This window comes from Prionailurus bengalensis, chromosome B2 (assembly GCF_016509475.1).
Source record: "Prionailurus bengalensis isolate Pbe53 chromosome B2, Fcat_Pben_1.1_paternal_pri, whole genome shotgun sequence".
In the NCBI taxonomy this organism is placed as follows: Eukaryota; Metazoa; Chordata; class Mammalia; order Carnivora; family Felidae; genus Prionailurus; species Prionailurus bengalensis.
The window spans coordinates 41,672,655-41,688,061 of record NC_057349.1 but is presented as its reverse complement, the minus strand read 5'-3'; the positions used below and the strand labels follow the sequence as shown (position 1 = coordinate 41,688,061).

Sequence of the window (15,407 nt, the reverse complement as noted above, 5' to 3'; positions counted from 1 at the left end):
ATTCTGGCTTGCTACTGAGACTCCCCTTCCGTGTGCCTCAGTTTCCCTGATTTAAACTAGGGACAGAGTTGGGGAGGACCAGATGACGGCCCCCTGAGCTTGACATCCTACAGCTCTTGGGCAGGTGGTCTTGGAGCGGTGAGGTAGGGCTCCTCACCAGGACTCGCTGTGCTTTTCTGTGAAGACCCGTAGCAGGAAGTCGGCATCTCTGTGTGGCTCAAAGGTGGAGGGAATGATGACATATTCCCCCGGAGGCAGCCGGAGATGACTGCTCACCTCCCGCGAGTTAGTGAAGATCTCTGAGAAGCCATGGTCCTGATACTTTATGAAGAAGTCCTTCTTCAAGCGAGTATCCTGGATGTTCTGAAACTATATGTGCCTTGGAGGTGGGTACAGGGCTGGCATGTGAGTATAGGCAGAGAGAGGGACCCCAAAAGTGAAGCTTACTTGGGCAAGTCTCCGGGGGAGGCATTGCCACAAACTGACCAGTCCTGGATACCACCCAGCCGGCAGGTAACCAAAGTATCCCCTGCCCGACTCCCTACTCCTTGATCTCCTGCCCTGACTCCCATCCGGGGCCCCAACGCAGTAGAATCCTAACCCAGTAGCCCTGAGAGCCCTTGGCTGAATTCTGCCCCTTGCCCATCCACATGCAGCCAGAGGTGGGGCAGTGCCTGCCCAGAATCAAGCCCATGTCTTCTGTACCTCCTTTGGGACCTAGGAAGAGAAGAGAGAGGAAGGCCAAACTCCCAGGATGGTGAAAGGGCTCAGGCCTGTAGAAGTCAGGCAGTGTGTGTGTGTGTGTGTGCATGCGTGCACATGTGTGTGTGTTGGGGGTGTTACAGTGGGACACTGGTGGGGGGGTGGGCATGGGTTCTGACAGCCAAAAGTCCTAACGTTAACATTAATAATCCCTCAGTTTTGGACAACAAAGCATAGTTTACACAAAGTTTTGCCAGGGGGAGGTTTTTATCCCTGCAGGTTAAGGATAGGAAACCGAATCCCAAGAGGTGAGGTAACATGCCCAATTTCCCACTGCTAAAAAGTGACAGAGCTAGGATGAAAGTTGAGGAGAGCGTTTTCCAGAATACGAGCGTTTTCCATGGAACACTTGTATCCTGCAGTAGTTAACAGGTGATTATTGAAACTGGCCATTGAACACAAATATGTTTGTAAAAAGGTGAGTTAAACCAAGATAAGTAGGTTGTAAGGGATCCTGGGTAGCTCAGTCAGTTGAATGCCCGGCTCCTGATTTCGGCTGAGGTCACGATCTCACGGTTCGTGAGTTCGAGCCCCACATTGGGCTCTGCGCTGGCAGCACGGGGCTTGCTTGGGATTCTCTATCTCCTGTCTCTCTCTTTCTCTCTCTCTGTCTCTCCCCTGCTGTCTCTCTCTCTGTCTCAAAAATAAATAAAATAAACAAAAAAGATTAAGTGGGTTGTTGCCCCGTAGGGATGACAAAAACCCATAGCTGATGCCCTGTAGAGTCCCAGGTGGGAGGTATATACCTTTCCTGAAGGACCACAGCTAACCTTGGAAATATATATATATTTTAAATGTCTTGAGTGTTTCTTTATTCTTTAGAGAGAGAGAGAGAGAGAGAGAGAGTGAACGGGGAAGGGGCAGAGAGAGAAGGAGACACAGAATCTGAAGCAGGCTCCAGGTTCTGAGCCATCAGCACAGAGCCCGATGCAGGGCTCAAACTCTTGAACTACAAGATCATGACCTGAGCTCAATTCAGACGCTTAACCAACCGAACCACCAGGCACCCCTAACCTTGGAAATATCTTCAGGCATGTCTGGTGTCTGTTAACCTGGTGGGCTCCCAGCCTAGGAGGAGGGCAAGGCTGTGTCTCTCTCTCTTTTTTTTTTTTTAAGATGAAGTATCTTATAATTTTAAAAATGTTTTTATTTATTTTTGAGACAGGAAGAGACAGAGCATAAGCAGGAGAGGGACACACAGAATCCAAAGGAGGCTCCAGGCTCTGAGCTGTCAGCACAGAGCCCAATGCGGGGCTCGAACTCGTGAACTGTGAGATCATGACCTGAGCCGAAGTCGGACGCCCAACCGACTGAGCCACCCAGGCGCCCCTTGTGTCTCTTTTTGTTCACTATTGGACCAGTGGAGATTGGACTGGTGGCTGGCATACAGTAGGTGCTCCGTAACTATTCGAACAAATTGTCATTTATAGGATTTCGCAAAGCACAATTTCAGAAATGTGGTCAGGGATATCTCTTGGCTGCTGGAGTCAACGCTCTGGGTGGTGTGTCTGGGCGGGTGTGTGTGTGGGGGACACCTGGGGACAATGTGAAGTCTCAGAACATCTGGGAATCAGGACATAATCTGCTTCTGAGCCTTGGGTGTGTGAGCTTGGGCAAGTAACCTCACCTCCCTGGCGCTCTGTCTCCTTCCTCTTCTTGGAAGGCGTTACTATTCATTAAGGCTTTTGGCAGGGTCTTGAAGGGGGTGAGGCCAGGAGAGGGAGCAAGAGTGGCTGGGGGAGGTGTTGAAGCACCCACTGAGTAGATGACAAATCCAATGGTCTGCAGCTGGGCTCCGTGGGGCCGTGCCCGTCGCCAGTTCTTCTGCATCAGGGCCACCAGGCAGGTGCAGACAACTTCGTCGTCCTCTGGGTCGTCGTCCCCCTCCGGGAGAGAGATCCTGAACTGGGGGTTGGTCCAGAATGTGTCTGTGGAAGAAGCAGGTCAGCATGGCTCTGCCCTTCCCAGGGTGGACCGGCTTCCCGGCCACACGCCTGCCTCCTCGGCGGGGCCTCGTGGGATCTGCCGGTCCCCTGACCCCTTCGCGGACCCCGAATCCCCTCACCCACCGGGGTGGTTCCTGCAGCCCCCCGCAGTGCTGCCCCGCCGCCAGCTGCCCTCGCAGAAGGTGGTGTGCCAACAGCCCCTGTCGTCCCAGGAGAGCGTGTCAGGCGTCAGGTTGCAGATCTCCAGGAGCGTGAAGTTGTCCAGGAAGTCTTGGTAGGACATCCTGCGGTGGAGGGCGCGACGGCGAGAGCCTGTGGCACCGTCACACCCGGAAGCTCCCCCTCAGAGCCTCCCCATCAAAGGCAAGGGTGGGAGGGCGGCAGAGGAGATGAAGGGACGGGGCGTGGGGGCAGAAGGAAGCCCACCCAAACTGCACTGACCAGAACTCCCCATCCTCCCTCTTCTGAAGCAGCTGTTTCTGGGTTTCTGGGGCCACTTTGTCCCACTCGCTGGCACTGGATCAGAGACAGGAGGTGGAAGGAGAAAGGCAGGGCTCAGAAGGTATTTTGTTCCTCCCCAAGGGATTCCCTCCCCGCTGAACTCCGGCTGCTGGGGGTCCGGAGTTAGAGGGGAAAACACTAGTGGGGAGGGGCTGGTCCTGGGACGCCAGAGGGTCCATCTGTGACACTGCCTGGCTCATGGGCCGGCCGTGCGCTCTGCCCCTCACCTGACAGTGCTGCTCAGGGGCACCTACTTGTCACTCCAGGCTCCATTCCACTCGATCCGGCCCCAGGGATTCCGGACCCGAATCAGGGTTTCCGTCCTGCCTCTGTAGAAGACCTGGCGGAAAGGGTGTGGTGGCAGGGGTGTGGCTGAAGGTCCCAGGGCAGGAGGGACTGTCCTCCTTGTTCTGTGTCTCCAGGGAGGGTGTGCTTGGCAGACTCACATCATGGAGGCCGGTCACGGAGTAGGCGTGCCCTTTCACTAGCATCCTCTGGGTCATGGCCTCCAACTCACTGTCGCTGGTGACCTACAGAACAGAGAGGAAAGAAAGGAATTCAGGATCCGGTCAGATGCACCAGGGCACCCGAAGAGATGTGAGCACTCTTGGGGTCCAGGTTTTTTTTTTTAAGTTTATTTATTTTGAGAGAGAGAGAGAGAGAGGCAGGCAGAGGGAAGGAGAGAGAGAATCCCAAGCAGACTCCATGCTGTCAGTGCAAAGCCGGACTCAAAACTCCATCCCATGAACCGTGAGATCACGACCTGAGCCAACATCCAGAGACAGACGCTTAACCGACTGAGCCACCTAGGTGCCCCCTGGATGGTGCAGTGGGTTAAGCGTCCAACTTCGGCTCAGGTCATGATCTCGCGGTTCCCAAGTTCGAGCCCTGCGTCGGGCTCTGTGCTGACAGCTCAGAGCCTGGAGCCTGCTTCCGATTCTGTGTCTCCCTCTCTCTGCCCCTCCCTTGCTTGCACTCTGTTTCTGTCTCTGTCTGTCTCTCAAATATAAATAAACATTTAAAAAGTCTTGTCATTTCAAGCCTGCCATGTGAATGGATTCGTACGGTGTGGAACTCTCTTGGTTTTCCTCACGCAGCATAATTCCCTTGGGATTCACCCAAGTAGTTGCATGTATTGGTCGTTCATTTCCTCTTATCGCCGAGTTATATCCCACGGCCTCTGTGCACTGCAGTTTAACTCTTCACTCCGTGAAGGACGTCTAGACTGTTCCCAGTTCCTGGCTACTATGAACAAAGCCTCTATGAACATTTGTGTGCCGGCTTTCATGTGCTTGTAAGTCTTCATTTCTCGGGGTTACATGCCCAGAGTGCAAAGGCAGGGTCGTACGGTTCCACCCCGGGCTCATTTATTTCTTTGAATAAATATTTGCTGGGTGTCTCTTGCATATGCCAGGCAGCATCCTAAGTCCCAGGATCCGGCAGTCAATGAGACAGGTGACTGCCCCCATGGAATACGAAACTGTCGGGAGAAGATAGGCTGGGAACAACTATATTGATAAGTAAGACCATTTCAGATCACAATACGTGCTGGGGGGAGAATAAAAACAAAGTAGAAAGCAAAGGGAGGTAGGAGCAGCTGATTTAGAGTGGGAGGTAGGGAAGAGAGGCCTGAGGAAGGGGCATTTGAACTGAAATGTGAATGAGAAGAGGCTAGTCGCGCAGCTACCTGGGGGAAAGAACCATCTGGGTGAAAGCAACCGCAGGTACAAAGGCCCTGAGGCAGGACCCAGTATGGCTTACTTCGATGCAGCAGCCCATGAGGGAGGATCGCTCTATGGCCTTCCTAAGAATCCTCAGCAGGTTCCGAGGGGGCTTCTGGAGTTGGAGGCTATAGGTCACGCCCCCTGTGAAGTCTTCAAAGCCCTCTACTGTGTTGCCCCCCGACAGTGCTTCATAGGACCCATTCAGCCTGTGGGCACAGAGAGGGCACTTTTATGCTCTGGTTTAGAGATGCCAGCTTGGACACCAGAGGGTGTGGTGAGGGCAGGAAGGGATGCCCTGACCTCCATCTGCCTTTTCCCCTGAGTCAGCTGCCCCCATAGCTGCCAGTTGTCGGGCAGGCTTGGAGGCAAGCCCAGGCTTGGGGCACTCACTTGGCATATGCCTTCTCCAGCAGGGCACTCCAGAACTCAGCGCGCTCAGCCGAGTGCACGAACACCAGCTTGCCATTCTTTGTGGGCAGCCGGTCATCCACCACCACGTCCATCCATTGTCCAAACTGCCAAATCTGTGGGCAGCAAGGTGGACCTCAGTGGGGCTTAAGACACGTGTGTGCCCCCGGCCATCCTACAAGCACATGCGTGCATACAGGCACACACCCTCACACCCACCCCACCCCCGCTGCTGTATATGAGAACTGTGTTACACGAGCACCTCCTGGTGGCCAGGATCAGTGACACGCCAGTGTCAGAGAGCCCACTCCCCAGAAGGGCTGAAAAGTGAGTGAAAAGCTATGAAAAGCCTGAAGGTCACCCCAAGCCTCATCTCCAGTTTCTGCCTTGGGCCCCAGAGGGACCCCACCCACATTTTGACCTTGGCTGGGCTTTAGGATTTTATTTTTTTTTTTTTAATTTTTTTTTTCAACGTTTATTTATTTTTGGGACAGAGAGAGACAGAGCATGAAGGGGGAGGGGCAGAGAGAGAGGGAGACACAGAATCGGAAACAGGCTCCAGGCTCTGAGCCATCAGCTCAGAGCCCGACGCGGGGCTCGAACTCACGGACCGCGAGATCATGACCTGGCTGAAATCGGACGCTTAACCGACTGCACCACCCAGGCGCCCCAAGGATTTTAAATTTGGAATTAAAAAAATTCTTGTGATTCTCAGAAATATTTTGCGACACGGGCAATGTGTCCACATGTCGCTAAATTTAAAGAGATTACCAAAACTATGTGACAGCGACTCCCAATGTCATACACACGCACACACATTCACACACACGCGTGTTTCTACCAACAGGAAGAGACAGGGAGAGGGAGAGAAGCAGGAGAAGGAGGGCCACCAACAACAGATCATTATTATTATTATTATTATTATTTTCTTTGAGGGCTTTAAAAAATTAGCTTACGTGATTTCTTTAGTGACCAGATATTTCTCTGATAATTAGACAAAATCCACCCTAATACATGTCATTTCTCAAAAAGAAAAAATGTAACTTCAAAGCAAATATAATTCTTCTTCTTCCTCCCTACCCGCTTTGTCTCTGTCTCGGCCACACATACACACACACACACACACACACACACACCACAAAACGACTCTGGCTTTCAAATCATCCTTCACCTGAAAATGGAAAATGCCTGCATAGTTTTTCTTGAAGCTCTGCCCCTTGGGTACCACACGGTACAGCAGTTTGGGGCAGGTGGTGAGGGAGCCAATGGCAGCCAGCAGCCAGCAGTCCCCTGGAAAGACAGGAAGGGGGTTGCCTCTCCTGTACTCCCAGGAACTGACTCCGTGGCCCCCTCCCTTAGCCTTGTCACTAAGAAGTGTTCAGGAAGGAATCTAGTAGGGAGAAACAGGGCTGAAAGAACAGGCTCTGGGGGAGGTGAGCCTCTTTACCTTCTGTATTACAGAAGAGATTCACAAATTAGAGCTGGATGCTTTTGTTTTCAGATTTGGGGAGGAGGTATTTGGCTTTCGTCTTGCTTCTCACTCTGGGATCTACTTTCTTTGGGAAAGAGCCAGTTTTCTACCCCCTTCCCCCCCTGCCCCCGAACAAATCCAGTCACCTTTCCCCATGCCCTGCACTCTTCTACGCCATGATTACATTAGTGTAGCAATCAAGACATCTCTCCCTGATATCAGTCACGTAACACCAGACACCCAAGGGGCTTAGTCTGTAGCCCAGCTAGGTCCCCGGGGCTAGGCATTGATGGGGCACAGGGGCAGTAACTCTGGTTTGAGGTCACCCATCGAGTTCTCTCTCCTGGGTATCTCAGATGTCCTGGGGTGGCCGTGGGGCAGGGTGGTAGCCTGAGTGAGTGTCCTGGGCCAGGCTGAGGCTGAGGGGCTCTAGGAAAGCTACTGCGATTACCAATGGCTTCCTAGTTGCCTGGGGTACCGTTAGTGGGAGGCAGAGGGTGGGAAAAGGAGGGGTGAGGACACTCCAATCCTCCATTGCCAAAAGGACACCTAAATAGGGAGAAGCCAGGTCACTTCCTGTGGCCCAGTAAGCCACGGTGACAGACACGGGGCCTGAGGTCTCCTTGGTTTCTGCCCTGCCTACAACTTGCCCTTTTCTCTGCCACAAATACGACAGAACTCAGCCCCAGAGGAAGCCCATGCTGGTCTGATCCCTGAAAATGCGATGAAGGGTTTGGAGGAATCCTTCCTTAAGGAGGAAGATATCCCTTGGGGTTGTCATGGAAGCCCACGGGAGAGGGGGCTGAAGAGCCTGGTGCTCCTTTACTTAATACGTCAGACTAAGGAAGTTCTGGAACTGGCACTGGCTTAAAAATATGTCCACAAGCTCTTTGACAATCCTCTCAGGAGGTGGAGTCTAATTCCCTTCCCTTGAGTGTGGGCCAGATTTTGTGCTTGCTTCTAACAAATGGAATGTGGTGGAGGTGACCGCGTGTGTTCTCCTGAGACTAGGCGGGAAAAGGCATGATGGCTTCCTCTTTGTTCTCTCCCTCATATCATTCCGTCTGGGGAAATCCGTTACCATGTTGTGTGGACCCTCAAGCGGCCCTATGGAGAAGCCTACGTGGAAGGGAACTGAGGCCTCCTGGCCCGTGAGTGCGCCATCTTGGAAGTGGATCCTTCAGCTCGCGTGAAAGCTTCAGGTGAGCACAGCTCTGCCTGACATCTTGACTGCAGCCTCAGGAGAGACTCTGAGCCAGACCCACCCACCTATGCTTCTTCCAAATCACTAACCCACAAACACGGAGATGATAGATATTTGTCATTGCCCGGGGCAGTTTATTGTGTAGCAATGGGTCACTAGTATACCACCCAGCTTACTCCCAGACCCAGCTAGCAGCGGGAGGGGCTGGGATCAGACCCGGGGAGGGGGGGCGGGTAACAGGAAGAACATACTTGACAGTCTCATCCTCTCCACAGAAACAGAGGGGCAGGGAAGCAGGAGAGGTTGTCTGAATCTAGGAGTCCCAGCTTCCCATCCTCAAAAGACACTCTGGCACTCCCCCCACCTCAGCCTTCTTCCCCGATTCACCCCCTCCCCCCGACCGGCTTTTTTGCTCCTCACTCACCAAGTACACCCTGGCAGATGTCTGTTGGACTGATCCCATTCATAATGAAATGAGGATTGCTTGTGATTTCCTGCAGTAAAGGAATAAAGGTCTTAGGGGGTCCAGGACGTGCCCCGCCCCCCTCTCCGGAACCTCCATCTCGCCATTCCCGGGGCATGATGCCCACCTCCAAGTTCTAGGGGAAAACAGGGTGCAGGAGGGCACAAGACCAGTTTGACGTAGTTGTCGGATGTGATAGCAAAGGTCAGTGAGTGACTTTCCCAGGGGTTATCTGAGAGGTTTTGCTTAAGCATGTCCAGAACTGTCTCCAGCCCTGATGGAGGTGGAGACTAGTCCCAGGGCCAGGATTGGGGAGGTTGGGAGATTGGAAATTTCAAAGTGACTGGGACATTGTTACAAACAGCCCTCCACCCCGAAGATGAGTCATGCCTTCCCTCCCAGTACCCACACCGGGCCTCTGCCAGGAGATGTTCTGCACGCTTTTGGAGTTGGGACCCAGATCCTTGAAGCCCAGGGACCTGGGTTCGGCAGGGAAAAAGGAGTCCTCGAACAGCTCCCCCTTCCTCAGACAGGTTGCTTGCAGGTCCTCAAAGCTCTGGTTATGGAAGTTCTGGGCGTTGTGGTGTTGGCCCATGCCCTTGGCTTTGAGTCGGCAGTGGGTGATGTGAGCCGCCATTCCCTGATTGGTGAAAACCGCCTCCGCTTAATAATGAAAAGACAAACGACCCAATTAAAAAATGGACAAGGGATCTGGACAGATTTCTTTTTGAAGATATGACCAACACTCATACGAAAAATTGCTCAACACCACTGGTCGTCAATGACAAATGCAAATCAAGGCCACAGTGATACACCCCTTTGCACCAGCTAGGATGACTATAATAAAGAAGACTGATAATAACAAGTGTCGGCAAAGATGTGGAGAAGTTGGAACCTTCATACTTTGCTGGTGGAAATATGAAAGGGTGCTGCCACTTTGGAAAATGGCCTGGCTCTCCCTCTAACAGTTAAACATAGAGTTATTACCATATGGCCCAGCAGTTCCACCTCTAGGCATACACCTGAGAGAAAGGAAGATATATGCCCGTACAAAAAGTTGGACCACAAATGTTCATTGCATTATTCACAATAGCCAACAAGTGGGAGGAGACCCCAAATGTCCAGCAGCTGATCAATGGGCACAAAAAATGAGAAACGGACATCCAACGGGATATCATTGGTACAAGGGTATCATTCAAAAAGAAATGAAGTTCTCATCCATGCTACGACATGGATGTAGGAGAAAGAAGGCTGTCACAAAGGGCCACCTATTGTATGACTGATTTATATAAAATGCCCCAAATAGGCCAATCTACATAGAGATAGAGAGTAGTAGATGGATGTGGTCTGAGTCAAACAGAGCCCAGTTGGTGCCAGGGCAGGGGAGGAATGCATAGTGAGGAAAAGAAGGGGCAGCTACAGGGAAGGGCAGGAGGGTTCTGGGGTGTCTAGAGGTGAGACCCAGATTGAGCACACAGAGGGCTGAGTTGCACAGAGGCAAGAGCGGGGGGTCTTAGCTATTCGTCCTCCCTTGTTGACAGACAAGGAGAAGAGTTACAATTGCAGAGCTAACAGTGCCGAGTGCCTGCTCTGTGCCAGGCACACCAGCCCTGAGAAAGATCCACGCAATACCCTTAATTACTGGAAGAGGAAGCAGGGACCTGGAGGTCAAGGAATTGGCCCAAGGTCACGGGGTGAGGGCTGGGCATGGGTCTAAGTCTGACTGCAGATCCCAAACGAGGCCCGTGACCTTTTCCTTTTTTTTTTTTTATTATTTTTTTATTTTTTTTATTTTTTTTATTTTTAAATTTTTTTTTCAACGTTTTTATTTATTTTTGGGACAGAGAGAGACACAGCATGAACGGGGGAGGGTCAGAGAGAGAGGGAGACACAGAATCGGAAACAGGCTCCAGGCTCCGAGCCATCAGCCCAGAGCCTGACGCGGGGCTCGAACTCCCGGACCGCAAGATCGTGACCTGGCTGAAGTCGGACGCTCAACCGACTGCGCCACCTAGGCACCCCTCCTTTTTTTTTTTTTAATAAAAAATCTTTTTTTAACGTTTGTATATTTTTGAGAGAGAGAGACAGAGCCCAAGTAGGAGAGGGGCAGAGAGAGACAGAGGCACAGAATCCAAAGCAGGCTCCAAGCTCTGAGCTGAGCTTGAATCCATGAGCTGTGAGATCATGACCTGAACCAAAGTCAGATGCTTAACCGACTAAGCCACCCAGGCGCCCTGACCCATGACCGTGACCTTTTCCTGATGCTACCTCCTAGAGGGAGGTGCCTCTCCTCAGAGGGAAGTCCTGTGGAATTAGCATGATCTTCCCATCGTCACCAACTAAGGGGATCACGGGCCACTTGTGGCTAAATTTATCTGAGGCCTCTTAACTCTTCACACTACCCCAACCAAGCCAACCCATTCCCCTGTCCCACATCAGCATCTCCTTGGGACTTCTCTAGGTCCGGTAACGCTCCTGTTGTCTCTCCCCGGAGCCTGACAAACCCAAACCAGGCTGCCACCTAGAGGCCCAGAGCCTTCCTGCACAGGCAGCCCCTGTTTCTCAGCTGTACCAGATGGTTCTTGCCTCTGTGCCTCCGCCCGGGGTCATTCCTGATCCCACGCACACACCTGGTCCACTGGGGACAGTCTTGGTCAGTCTTCCAGTCCCTGCTCAATGCCATCTCCTTGGGGAAGCCCTCCCCTAACGTGCCCAGAGTGTGGGGCCGCCGTCACGTCTAACGCTTTCCTTTGTTGTGACACCCGTCACTGCCTGCCTGCTGAGTTGACTTGTCTGTGAGCTCTCAAGGGTGGACATGGGGGCTCCTCTGTCCACTATTAGGTTCCATCTGTCTCTTGGGGCGCCTGCATGGCTCAGGCAGGTAAGCATCCGACTCTTGACATCGTCTCAGGTGATGATCTCGCGGTTCATGGGTTCGAGCCCCATACTGGGCTCTGTGCTGGAGCCTACTTGGGATTCTTTCTCTCCCTCTCTCTCTGCCCCCCCCCCCCCCGTGCACTCACTCTCTCTCCTCTCTCAAACTAAGTGAATAAACTTAAAAAATAAAATACAATGAACTCCATCTGTCTCATAGAGCACCTGGCCCCAGCAGGGGCTCAGAAATGCTTTCAGTGGATGAATGAATGAATGAATGAATGAATGCCTTGCATTGCACTGTAGTGATTTTTCATCTATGTTTGCAAATCTATGTTTTCTCTCTCCTGCCCTGACCCCCAGCTCCCTGTCCCTCTTTGGTCCCTGACATACTATACACTTTATTTATTATTTGTCTCCCTCACTAGAATGAAAGCTTAGGAGAGCAGAGGTTTTTGTCGTTTGTTTGCTGCTGCATTGGGCACATAGTAGGTGCTCGATAGATGTTTTGAATGATGTTCCCCAGTGCTCCTAGAAGGGAGGAGCATCTTAGTTTCTCCCTGTGAAGGGATAGATGGTCATGTGGCTCGTCCCTGGGAGCCTCCACTCCATTAGGGAGAATCCCCCCAAAGAGCTGACCCCAGAGCAGGTGCCTGGTAAATGGAGGGACCTGCAGACTCCCACCCACCACTGCCACGGGCCATGCCTGGGCTGGGGACAAAAAAGAGCTCACCCCAGCCTAGGGAAGACAGAGCGTTGGTGCAGGCGATGAGCAAAGTCCCTGACCACAGCATAAAGGCTTCTCTGGGGTCCCCCTTTGGGGTCCCTGGGGCCTGGAGTTTCCTGGCCCCCACTGAGAAAAGTCCATTGGCTGTAAGGATTAGAATGAGTTTGCTGAATAGAGACTTGGGACCCTGTCTTTTGCTTCTTCCACAGAGCCTATGATTTGTGACGAGAAGATACTAGGATTCTCCCCCAGGTGTAAAAGTAACTAGCACCAGGGCGCCTGGGTGGCTCAGTTGGCTGAGCGTCCGACTCTTGTTATCGGCTTGGGTCTTGACCTCGGGGTCGTGAGTTCAAGCCCCGCACTGGGCCCCAGAGCCTACTTAAAAAAAAAAGTAACTAGCGCTTACAGAGCAGTTATAAAAATAATAGTTAACAGTGTTTGAGGACTCAGTGTGTACCTGGCATGGTTCTAAATGCTTTACCTGCATTACTTCAGGGAATCCTCACAACGCTGTTGGCTGGGTTTATTATTATTATGTCTCCCTGCTACAGGGGGGAGAACCGAGGCCCAGAGAGGTTGAACTTCCTCAAGGCTGGATACCTGGTGGGCAGCAGAGCCAGTGAGGGTCACACCTAGGCAGGCTGGTCCATGCTCCTACCCATCACTCGAGGCTTAGGCTTCCTCCACTTTCCCACAGCCTCTAGGCGGTCTTTGTGAAGTCACCTCCCTTTAGGCAGCTGATTCCTCTCTTGCAGCCCTGGGCTGCCCCATACCAGAGTGGATAGCTGTGTGACCTCGGGCACGCTGCTTTATGTCTCTGAGCCTTGGTTTTCTCATCTCTCTAAAGAGGCCGTCATATCCTACCTTGCAGGGTGTTTCAGGATTAAATGGTGCAACAGACATGAAAAAGGCTGGCGTTCACGAGGCGCTCAGAAATTGTTGGTTGCCTTCTCGCTGACCCGGCTGGGTAGCTAGTATTTATGGAGTTCCTCCTGGGATCATATAGCACCCTTCCTCCCTCCCAGGACTCAGTGATCATAAGGATGCAGGAACACTTGTACTCTACATGTTGGGATCTTCTGTGAGCCTGTCTCTGCTGCTCCGTTTGCGCTCCTTGAAGCAAACTGTAGCTCGTCTCAGCCACATTTTTGGAGCATGTATTCTGTCCCGGGCACCGAGGAGTCAGAAGCGAACCCACCCCTGCATGGAGCTCTGAGAGGACCCTCCTCCGACTATCCTCCTTCAGGTTCAGCTTCATGGGCCACAGAGGCAGGGATAATTGGGAGGGATAATTGGGAGGTTCTTGGGGAGAGTGACTGCCCCCTTTTCCCTCCTCTAAGCTCACTCCACTCCCCTAAGGTAGGGTGAATAAAGGGGTGTGTTGGGGACGCAGGGGAAGAAGTGGCTAATTTCTTTGCTCAAAGAGCAGGGGAAAGACTTAGAAGGAGGCCTGTGGTGGGGGGACAAATCTTGGGGGGGTGAAGAAAGGGTCCAGATGAAGAGGGTCCAAAGAGGCAGGCGGCAGAACATCCTTGAGGGGGACCCTCAAGGGGACACGCCCCTTCCCTGGGGGCGGCCCTGGTCCGCAGAGGTGCAGGAATGGTATGAGCCCCTCAGCGCCTACCTGGGGAGTACAGCATGCTGGTGGCTAGCGTGATGCTTGACAGTTGAAGGTTCTAGGTGGGGAGGGGGAGGGGGAGGGGAACCCCACCCCCACCCAGAACTCTTCCAATTGCAGTGGGAGTCCCAGGGCAGTGGCATCCCTGAAGACTGATTTTGTCTCATCACCTGGCCCTTACCCAGTGTCGTCAGCAGGGCAGGAACGACTAGGCCCATCTGACCTACATCTAACTTAGAGCCTGCCTGGAAGCCTTAGGGCAGTGGTCCTCAACCTGCGAAATAGTGCCCCAGGGACCACTTAGCAATGTCTAGAGACATTTTTGGCTGTCATAACTGGGGACCAGGTGGGTGCTACAGGCATCCAGAGGGGAGAGGCTGGCGATGCTGCTAAGCGTCCCGCAGTGCTCAGGGTGAGAAACCGGGGGTGAGCGAATGGCCCGAGGTCATTCAGACAGTGAGGTGAACCGCTCTGTGCCCTTCCACTACAAGGTCGCCTTAGGTCGACTCTGACTTGGCTGCCCCCGGCAGTGAATGTACTGGGGTCCCCTGCGGGTCTAGAAGGACCACAGGAAGTGCTGGTGTCCAAGAACACTGGAGAACCCCAGGGGGCAGGCCAAGGCTGTGATCATGCCCTCCGATCATCACCCAGCCTGAGAAGTCACTTCCCACCATTCTGTCGCCGGCTTCACTTCCTGTGTACCAAGTCTCCCGGGTCTGAGCGTGTTACTCAGCTGGCTGGCATGGAGACTTACACAGACACACACTCCACCACAGTCGTCACCAAAAACGTCTCCAGAGCGGGTGACAGACTCGAGCCCTGACGGGTGGGCTAGGGGCGTGGGCAAGCTGAGACACAGACAGACAGATAAGCCTGGCGGTGGGAAAGACAGGCAGATGGCCAGAGCAACGCAGTAAAACAAGGCATGAAGGGATAGGAAGCTCTCTGGCCCAGGGGTGTCTAGACTTCTCAGGGCACTTTGGAAGAGTGAGGACTGGGTTTGGTCTTCTCCTCTGGCTAGCCCTACGCCTCCAGGGGTCAGGCAGACGGTGAGGGCCGGAGAAGCCAGGATCTAGGGTGCCCTGTATAGCAGAAGCCAGCTACCCTCCTAGGCTGGGTGAGGTGCAGTGCTGAGCCCTTCTGCCGGCTGGGATTGGCTGCCTTCCACCCTGCAGAACAGCCTAGCTCTGCCCAGCACCCCTCTCCCCAGTGCTGTCTCCCTCAGGCCCTGAGGTCAGGTTCCCAGGCCTGCCTACGGAGTCCTGCTCCTGTAGCCTTCTCACGGTCTGGTCTTTCTGGATCAAGAGGCCAGGTTTTCTGGGATGGGGAGGGGTTCTCTCTGTTCCCTGAGGTTTATTTTTCTAATGGCCTCTGGGGCTTCCCTCATACAAGCCTTTCTCACAGATAGCTGTGACAGTGGGGTGTCTGGTCCCTCTCAGCTCCTCGACTCCAACCTTTCAGTGGAAGGGGGCCTGTGGGTCTGGCCATCAGTGGACCGTCTGGGGAAGAGGCTCCTCTGCTCCTAGGGAGCCTCCAGTCCGATGGGAGAGTCACCCTCGAGGGGACATGGCCTCTTCCCTGGTGGGGGGCGGGGAGGCCCTGGTCTGTAGAGGTACAGGAATGGTACAAGCCCATCAGCGCCTACCTGGGGAGTACGGCATGCTGGTGGCTATCATGGTGCTTGACAGTTGAAGGTTCTGGGTGGGGAG

The 15,407-nt window shown here is 53.3% G+C and overlaps 1 protein-coding gene and 1 long non-coding RNA gene across 3 annotated transcripts in view; one reads left to right on the top strand and one right to left on the bottom strand.

Annotated features, from left to right (window-relative positions):
• Positions 1-352, top strand: part of LOC122489572 — a 581-nt gene extending 229 nt beyond the window's left edge. Inside the window, exon 2 of the long non-coding RNA XR_006298941.1 lies at positions 185-352. This is a non-coding gene — a long non-coding RNA (uncharacterized LOC122489572). The remainder of the gene's footprint in view (positions 1-184) is intronic.
• CAPN11 (calpain 11) overlaps positions 1-15,407 on the bottom strand; it is an 18,235-nt gene extending 2,828 nt beyond the window's left edge. For both annotated transcript variants that reach the window (XM_043591539.1, XM_043591540.1), the window contains exons 1-13: positions 15,344-15,407; positions 8,889-9,142; positions 8,441-8,510; positions 6,513-6,631; positions 5,324-5,457; positions 4,971-5,139; positions 3,656-3,739; positions 3,464-3,549; positions 3,150-3,224; positions 2,832-2,992; positions 2,521-2,690; positions 706-717; positions 158-369 (exon numbers count right to left, since the gene is read on the bottom strand). In XM_043591539.1, coding sequence (XP_043447474.1) covers positions 158-369; positions 706-717; positions 2,521-2,690; positions 2,832-2,992; positions 3,150-3,224; positions 3,464-3,549; positions 3,656-3,739; positions 4,971-5,139; positions 5,324-5,457; positions 6,513-6,631; positions 8,441-8,510; positions 8,889-9,142; positions 15,344-15,374 — 1,577 coding nt within the window. In that variant the 5' untranslated portion in view covers positions 15,375-15,407. The remainder of the gene's footprint in view (positions 1-157; positions 370-705; positions 718-2,520; positions 2,691-2,831; positions 2,993-3,149; positions 3,225-3,463; positions 3,550-3,655; positions 3,740-4,970; positions 5,140-5,323; positions 5,458-6,512; positions 6,632-8,440; positions 8,511-8,888; positions 9,143-15,343) is intronic.